This window comes from Glycine max, chromosome 19 (assembly GCF_000004515.6).
Source record: "Glycine max cultivar Williams 82 chromosome 19, Glycine_max_v4.0, whole genome shotgun sequence".
In the NCBI taxonomy this organism is placed as follows: domain Eukaryota; kingdom Viridiplantae; phylum Streptophyta; class Magnoliopsida; order Fabales; family Fabaceae; genus Glycine; species Glycine max.
Window position 1 is genome coordinate 38,566,308 of NC_038255.2, and position 9,239 is coordinate 38,575,546.

Here is a 9,239-nt window from a genome sequence, read left to right on the forward strand (position 1 = left end):
CTCTTCGCTATGCGAAGGTATGGGGGAGGGATATTGTACGCAGCCTTACCCTTGCATATGCAAAGAGGCTGTTTCTGGATTCGAACCCATGACCAACAAGTCACCAAGGCACAACTTTACCGCTGCACCAGGGCTCGCCCTCACTTCATAACCTTCAATACCTTGATAATTTTCAATGATTGCATGTTCATTTATCAGTGTCATGTACAAACTACTTCTCCTTTCTTTTGCTTTTCCGTAACAACTTTTCATTATTAAGATATAAATACAATCATTTGTTATGTAGTATGGACACGTTAATATTTTGGTTCACGAGAACTCTATCTTTTTGTATTTGTGGGGTTTTTTTATGACACTCCTGGTGACTTATTTATACAAATACAATCATTCTGAGTTAACTTTATATATAAATGAGGATTTGCTTCAACATTAGAAATACTAACAAACTTGAATATATTTTTTGACATGAAACATGTTGAAAGATTTGGTTGATGAAAAACAATATCATTTGTATCAATGAATTTAATTTACTAGCTTCAATTTATTATCCAATAAAATTTACTATTAATGATTTATAGTAGATCACCTTGGCATATGATCCATCAAACCAATGTCCTAAAATGATTTGTGTGTCAATTAACTTAAAAAAGTATTTAAATTGTATGAATATAATTTGACTTTTATCGAATGGGTGATCAATATTTGAGACTACTTGACAATACAGTCAAAGTGCTTATAACAAACTATAATTAATAATTTTATCTTGCAATCAAGACTACTAAATAATGAAACGCCAACTTACTATGCTCACTGGTGCTTCTACGGTGAACTTATTGGCAAATGGTCCACGGTGAAGAAGTTTAAATAGTTTGATTTTAATAATAAGAATCACAAGCAGTAATAATAACTATAATGATTATAGTGCCTCCTATTAAAAATAGTTTGTTTGGACAGTATTTTAGAAGTTTCTGATATGTATATTTACTTTTGAGAGGAATTTCGAATTAATCAAAATATGATGAATTAGAGGATTAAGATAATTTGTCTTTTCAAAATAATTAAAAGCTGGATAAAACATAAAAGATTCATTTGTTACAATTTTTTAAAGGGGCACTTGTTTTAAAAAAATTACTTTTAAAAAATTTCATTCATTTATTTCAGCCTTTAAAATAATAAAAAAGTAAAAATAAAATTCTACAGAATCAGAAGTTATTTCTTTTAAAACCAGTATTTCTTTTTTAAAAACAATTTTATAATTGTAATGAAACATAAATTAGTTTTTTTCAATTTTTTTTTTGCAATACGGGAAAGGTTTTTTTTTTAAGTTTTGAAAAATCATTAGATCATTATATTAGAATTAGTTTTCATTTAATCTGTAATAAATTGGTCTATTATATAATTAAAATTAAAATTTATTTTGAATAATTAGCCTATATTTTTAAAAATTTATGAAAAATAATCATTAAATTATTTTATATCAAAATCATTCTTTTAAATTTATAACAAGTCACCCATTTTTTTTTTTAAAACTACATAAACATAAAATATAACTTATAGACACACAAAAGTTTATACCAATTTCTTATAAATTCTACCCATAACAAATACAGCGGATTTTTTTTTTTTTGACAGAAACAAATACAAAGAATATATGTAAGTAAAAGTGTGTTTTGTTATCATTTCTCAGTAACAGCGACATAAATCCAGAAACAAAAAGCATTGTTTTGGTAACTTGGTAATATATTTTGTTGCACTCTATGGCCTCAGAGACAGAAGCTGCTCTTGCTGCCACTCCCTCTGATGGTCCCACCGTGTGAGTTTTTTTTTTTTTTTTTTCATTTCTCCGCTTTCTTCTCTATTCTCTGCACGTTTTCATCCTCCATTCTTCTCTCTCTGTTTAGTATTTGCCTGTCTTGCAAAATTCCTTTGTGGTTTGTCTGTTATATGTTCTGATTTCCTCTGTCATTGTGCAAAAACCCTAAAAAGTTTACTTTTTTATGTTGTTAGGCTTAGAGGGTAGTAAAATTTTATTAGCTTGCTTTCGGCATAGTGGAAATGCGATATCACATGGCCACAGAAATCGGCGAGTTTCTTTGTGGGTATCATTTGCTGGTGATTCTGTGAAGATATATGCCCGGTTGAGTTTCAAAGTTACCTATTTCTATAATGGGTTAATTACTTTTTTTTGTGTTGGCGTGTTGGCATATGATAGGATTTCGCGTATTTTGTGGGGATAAATGTGCATCGTTATTTCCTCTTTTTTTGAACAATCAAAGGTCTGGCCTTTTTAATGATTGAGGCAGGAACAGGACATGATACCATGTTTCTTTTTATGATTGTTTATTTATTTAGTTATTTATTAATCTATTTATTTATAGTTCATAGTGTTCACATACTTTCTCTTGTATTCTGTGATGGACAGATTTGACAAGATCATCAATAAGGAAATTCCTTCTACTGTGGTCTATGAGGATGATAAGGTGCTGTTTTATGCTTTCTTGAGTCTTTTTTTTTAATGTTTGAAGATGTGACTAAATTACAGATAGAGAGGATATTAAATAAATCTTCAAATGCCACACCAACAAGAGATGATAGCGTAGAGAAGTTTGCTATCCAAAGCAAAAGTTTTCCTATAGTTCTCATTTGTTTTTTCAGTTTAAATGAAACTTCAGGCTCTTCCTTGTTGTTTCTGAAGTCTTCTTGTTAACGTTTCATTATGCTTTAGAGTCTATACTTTGATCAGGAAAACATGTAAAATAGTTCAAAGGGTGTTCCATGTTAAAGGAAACTAAGCATTGTGATGTGATATTTGAATTGACTGCCTTAAAAAGAAACTAGTTTTAGTTTTCTTGCTGGGTTGCACATCCTTATCCTTACACATGGCCCAAGTTCGGAGTTGAAAAAGGTTAATGATCAATTTATGCCAGTACTTAATTTTTTGCTTATTATTGTATGTATATGGATATTCCAAACTCTCAGTAATCTCCCTATGTTAGTTTTCTACTGCTCTTATATTCTTGTTTTGTTTAATGCCTTGACAACATTCGTTTAAATAAGTAAAACGAGACTCTGAAACTAGCTAAAATATTATTTAAAGATGAATTATAACCTTTCATCTTTTATTTTCTGTTTGACAGGTCCTTGCCTTTAGGGACATAGATCCACAAGCTCCTACCCATATTCTAATCATTCCTAAAGTTAGGGATGGGTTAACTGGTCTGTCCAAGGTATTTGTTAATGACTTTTCTGCGTCTGTAGGCATATTATGTTGTCTCAGATGTTCATTTGAAGATCATTTATATACATGTGCTCAGTATGCTCAATAACATTATTTATTAATTATTATATGAAGTAAAATATATTTTTAAATTCATGTAAAAATAACATACGATATAGGAAAATTCACAATAGTGATAGATTTCCTTCAGTATCAGCATACTGGTAGCAGGAAAGGCTTAATTTTTCTGATGAAAAAGATTGTGCAGCTTGTACACTCATCTAATAATACTGCTTTGAAGTTGTTATTTGAGGACTCTATGGCTTGGGAAAAATTACTTAACTGAATCCCTGAAAGTTTTTCCTCACGTGCCAGCTAACATTGCTACTGTCCATTACATTGTAGTTATGAAGTGTGATGTGCGATTTTGGATCCAAATTAAGCTGTGTAGATATGCAGAGTTTAGGAGTGTTGCTGTCTGTTACATTGCTTTGTAAACTATGTGTATTCTTCTTCTTTAAATCATTTATACTGATGCCAAATCTTTATTAGGACATAGTCTAGTGCTTTTCTAAGTACTATGATTTATTCTGCTATGAAATTGGTTCTTGATAATTATGTAAGGTTTTTATTCATAGAAACTCATTTTAAAATCTGGTTTGGCTTCTATTTGAAGGAACTTTCTTAACTTCTCTTTATGGTGAATCTAGTTTGTCGTTCTTTACCTTGCATAGTTGCATTGCACTGAAGCCCAGATGTCTTAGTCTTGCATTTCTGAAATCCAAGCTGTAGGCAAGCTTTATACCTCTGAAATCATGATTTTTTTGGGGGAGGGGCTCTTGAGCACTTCTGTATGCTGTCTAGCTTGCCTTTATAATTGTTTCTTTGTCATTGCTATCCCAACATATTGTTAGCGAGATGTATTATATCCTGAAAATACCATCGAGAATTATTACTGTTAGGATTCTTCTTCAATAAATCTCCTAACTCAACTCAATGATGAGTTCTGTAACCAATTAGAACAGAAAAGAGGAACTGAAGAAAGGATTCAGTTTATTGAATCACTCTTCTCTCACAAGGGCACTCCCTTGTCTAACAATACAATTCTCAAAACCCACCCTTTCCTCTCCAAGAGAAGTGGCTATTTATCCCCCCTTTTCTGACTAACTCCCCTAACAGAATAACTGTTTCAACAGCTAACTATCCTAACTGTATTTCTGTTACTACTCATTGCCCTTTGTTTCTTCTCTTATATACTAACAAAGGCCTTGGTTCAGTGTAATATTGACCCTGAGACTGCTTCCTAACAATTACTTAGTAATACTCTGCTATTTTTGTGGTAGGTACTTGATGTTAGTTACTTTCTTGTATAAGGTTATGTTACCTGCTCTATATTATAATGGGATTACTGTTACTATTTTTCTAAGCAGTGGAATAACATAATTAACTGCATTGCTTGATCCCTTCTAGTAAATCACCTGTTATTTGATGATTATCAAAGTAAGTTAATATTTGTGAACAAATTGAGCTAAGTTAGAGTCTCTATGATCTAGTTTTTATAAGAGTTGGTCCTTGACCACCATTAATCACTGAAACAGATCTTGTCAGCTGATCTCACCAAGATTCACCATTTGTTCCTTAATCTATTTGAATCATTTTATAATTTTTGCAATGTTACCATTTCCTGCTCAGTTGATATATTAGTTTGTTTGTTGATGAGTTAATAGACACAATGAGGCAGCGTTTATTAGATGTGCTAGAACGGGATGGAATATAACACATGGCACATCTTGGAAATATAACAGAACATAGCAAGTTAAAAAGTGAAACATTTTAGTTATACTAAATCGACAGAACCAAGGAGAACAAAACCATTCCATTCCATTCTACTATCTTAATATATTTGACTTGTGTGGTGTCTATACATTTTCATGCCCATGGTTAAGCTTCTCTTGAGGAGAGAAAAAGGAAAACAAACTGTATGTGCATGTATCTGGGGATGGCAGTCATTATGCACAATTATTCTTAAGAAACTTCTTTTTATTTATTTATTTAAATTGGCAAATCAAACTGAATGTTGAACCTTTCTATGCCTTGGATCACCACCTACAACTGTTTTACATTTTGTCTTGATTGTTTATTTATTATGGTATTGTTTCCACTTTCCAGGCTGAGGAGAGGCACTGTGAGATTCTAGGTCGACTTTTGTGCACTGCTAAGCTGGTTGCAAAGCAAGAAGGTCTTGATGATGGCTTCAGGATTGTAATTAATGATGGACGAGACGGGGGTAAGCATTCTTCTCCATGTCATTGTAGTAACATTGGTCAATCAGATTTTATTTGATTTATAGGTTCTTGCGGTGTTTGTTCTGTATTTTTATTGAGGATTGGTTTTTGGCAGGCCAATCAGTTTACCACATTCATGTGCACCTCATTGGGGGACGACAGATGGGCTGGCCCCCTTTCTAAAATGTGAAAAGATTCGTAGTGTCACGGTATGCCTTTGTGCAGACCTGCAGTTATACTCTGCTTATGCAATCTATAAATAATGGTTTTAATTTTTAAATGACTAAGTAGTGTCTTGATGTTACACCAAGAAATTATGATGTTGTGTTAGATGGCCTATACTAATTATGTTTAAACTAGTGTGTCAAATTTATGCTAAAACCATATTCCAAAGTCGTTTATGGATTATGGTTGTTGATGGCGTTTCAGTGTTTCCTATGCTATGTTATAATTCCTGCACCAACATTAGCAGAATCATGTTTGTGGATAATGAGATACTGCTGGGCACATTTTTTTGCATGTGTGGTTTTGTTTTGTTTTTGAATTGAATTGAGAGGTGTGGGGGTGAGTTTGAGTTTATTACTGGTTTTCATCTTGTTACAAACTTGAAATTATTGACAATAAATCTCAATTTAGTTTGGGTGTTTTTGTGAAATTTTTTGAGACAAGAAACCACGTAATTCATTTTTTCCCCTCAATTGACACACAATTTAGTCTCAAAACCAAATCCATGAGATCAAACAATGCTTTCCAGAGTTTTCCTTGCTATCTTTCGTGGGTGGAGAGACTCCAATAAAACAGGGTAGTTGAATGCACACACCGATGTATTCTCAACATACTCTTGGTGTCAAAATAAAATTTGATTTCAGGGCCAGAAAAAACATGATTGTTAGAGAACTATGTTGATTAATAAATCTCTGCTTTAGAATCCATTGGATGCAAATAAATCTTCAAAATTAAACATTGTGCTGATGAATATTGAGCAATATAAAACTTGATTGGTTGCCAAGGCCCTAAGGTTTATACCCAACATGGAGTTGTTGACTATTTTGAGACTTTTTCTCCTGCTGTTATAAAGCTTACCATCATGCGTTTAGTGCTTGCTTTTAGCTGTAACCAAGGGTTGGTTCCTACATTTACTTGATGCAAACAATCATTCTTACATGGGGATCTTAATGAAAAGTACACGAATGTGCAAACGAGTTTTCAGTCCATTCATTCTATTCAAGTCTGCTAACTTATTAAGTTCTTACTTCTTATATGGTCTCAAGTAGGCCAACAAACAAGAGTCATGCATTGTGCTGATGAAAATTGAGCAATATAAAGTTTGACTGTTTCCTACTTTTTCTCCTATTATAAAGCTTACCATCATGCATTTAGTGCTTGATTTAGCGGTAACCAAGGGTTGGTTCCTACTTTTTCTTCAATTATTCTTACATCATTCCTATATGATACCTTCGTTTGAGACTTCAGAATATGCTTAATTGTTATGGAGTTTGTCTGTTTTTGCTAATAAATTTATCAATAACTCATCTAATCTTTTAAGTTTCGTAATCACCAAAATTTTAGGCCCTCTTTACGTTAGATATCCTTTGTTCCAGCAAGATATTTGATTAGGACTACTATATATTTCAAAAAATTCATGTTATTTGTGTTAAATATATTTTTTTTTCCTTGATTTATATATTATTTTAGCATAACATATTTTATTGGATTTATTTAATATATGTTGTTACTTAAATTTTTATATGGTTTTAATAATTCTACTCCTAGACAATAGGGTAAATGCATATTTACAAAAATATTTTGATGCCCAAGATATCGGAGTAATTACTGATTTGAGAAAGAAAATTAGAATGTTTTTCTACTCATTGTCCCCCATTAAATAGAATGGAGTTCTAAAATATCATAGGTCAAGATCTTCAAAATGGAAAAAGTTATTTCTCAATAACATAACGAAAATAGGATAATATGTAGAATCTTATGATCGTTTCCGTTTAATTATCAGTAAAATCTCTTTACATTACAGCTCACAGCAATACGTAGTATTATTGTTAATAAATGTTTATTGGTTTGAATAAGACATATTATTTTCATTAAAATGGCTAATATATTAATTAATTAAAAATAAAATACTATTACGCAACAATGAACGTAAAAGCATATTGATTAATAACATTAAAGGATCTTCAAATGATGGCATTGTTAGAGAAAGGTGTTTATCAATAACATTAGATTATTGATGGCTCAAGGCTGGCAAGTCCGATCCAAGCTTCTCATATTTTCCGAAAGCAAACAGAAGTACTCCGAGGCATATTCCTTAATTTTATTTTTTTTTGGGTATAAATTCCTTCCTAGTCTTGTTTTGACAATTTTTTTTTTTGTGTAACCAGGTATAACCAATTTTTTATTTGACATTCAATTAATTTTCTTCAATATTACAGCTTATTTTGAGATAAAATAATACATTTATGAGACTTCATATCCAAATAAGAGAATAAATCTCAAATCTTAATTAAAAAGTTAAAATATAAAATCACTTATACTAACAATTTTTTTGTTTGTTTTTAACATTTGCCCTTTAATTCATTAGAAAACAAAATATTGATTAATTAGAATATTATATGGCTTAATATATGTATTTTTTTACATCAATATATGTACCGCTAAGTTATATTAATACTCAGAATAATAAATATGAATTGCAAAAACAATATATTTTAATTAAGTTATACAATATATTTCAATGTAAATAATATTATTAATTAAGACAATACCATTTATATTATTTATTATAAATAATATTTTATCACTCATAAATTTATAAAAAAATATGTATTGTTAAATTATATTTTTGGGTTGGAAGAGATCATGAATTCAATCCAGACTGGTGCGTACAGAAAAATATTTATTAGAAGAAATAAACCCTTAAATGAATCTTAATATTTGAGAAATTATTCGTTAACTTTGATCAATAAATACTTGGTTTAGATCAAAATTACATCTCCCAGGAACTAAATTCACTTGGTTTGTTTTCTAGGACACTAGGGAATTGTCATGTAACACAATATACATTTAAGGGATGTCATTGATTTATAAGAAAAAGGGGGGGATGTCATTAATTTACATGATTCCGTGCAAGGTGTCAAGTCAATATTTTTTGATAAATAACATTAAAAAATGCATATAAGTATGGATATGGTTGAAAGGGTGGTCATCTTCTTTTACCGGTACGCCTATGACACCCCATAATTAGCCCAAAAAAACAGATGTTGAAAAAGATTACCCAGAAAAGCAACAACCCCCAACCAACTTTTGTAGCTCCATTTCCAAACGTAATTCTGTAGTAGTACTAGTAATAAAAAATCGAACGTTGCATAATAAATTCTTGTTCAGTAATCAACAACACGTGATGTCTCTACTTATATAAACAACAAATGCTTGCACAGTGCTTAGTTGCTTGTTGGGTTAAATTAAAGTAAAAAAAGCTTGGGTTTTGATTCTCCATGCCATGGCTTCTCTTGTACTTCTTCTCTCTCTATTTGTGCGTCCCAAGATTAGAAGCCAAGTTTCCACTGTTGCTGCTTCCTCCTCAGATATTAAAGAAGATACTTCAACTTGGCATGTGAAATGGGAAAAGCAAAGAGAAAACAATGATCGAGATAATGGGTTGGAGGATATCATGGGAGAGAAGATTCTGCAAGAGCCAAGAGTTTGTATTCATTTGATTTAGTCAA

The 9,239-nt window shown here is 31.2% G+C and overlaps 1 protein-coding gene across 2 annotated transcripts; it reads left to right on the forward strand.

The window, feature by feature from the left end:
- Positions 1 to 1,740: 1,740 nt before the first annotated feature.
- Positions 1,741 to 6,021, forward strand: LOC100785079 (14 kDa zinc-binding protein-like). 2 transcript variants are annotated; one of them, NM_001255696.2, is given in 5 exon segments: positions 1,741 to 1,813; positions 2,423 to 2,480; positions 3,138 to 3,227; positions 5,387 to 5,504; positions 5,618 to 6,017. In NM_001255696.2, coding segments are annotated over 5 exon segments (390 nt in total). In that variant the 5' UTR covers positions 1,741 to 1,757; the 3' UTR covers positions 5,686 to 6,017.
- Positions 6,022 to 9,239: the final 3,218 nt, after the last annotated feature.

Bases quoted from the DNA above. Each gene is read 5' to 3' on its own strand.
- LOC100785079 (XM_006603645.4), top strand. From the start codon at position 1,998: ATGTTGTTAGGCTTAGAGGGTAGTAAAATTTTATTAGCTTGCTTTCGG. The intron at 2,138-2,422 runs GTTGAGTTTCAA...TGTGATGGACAG, and splicing joins TCTGTGAAGATATATGCCCG to ATTTGACAAGATCATCAATA. The intron at 5,505-5,617 runs GTAAGCATTCTT...GGTTTTTGGCAG, and splicing joins TAATGATGGACGAGACGGGG to GCCAATCAGTTTACCACATT.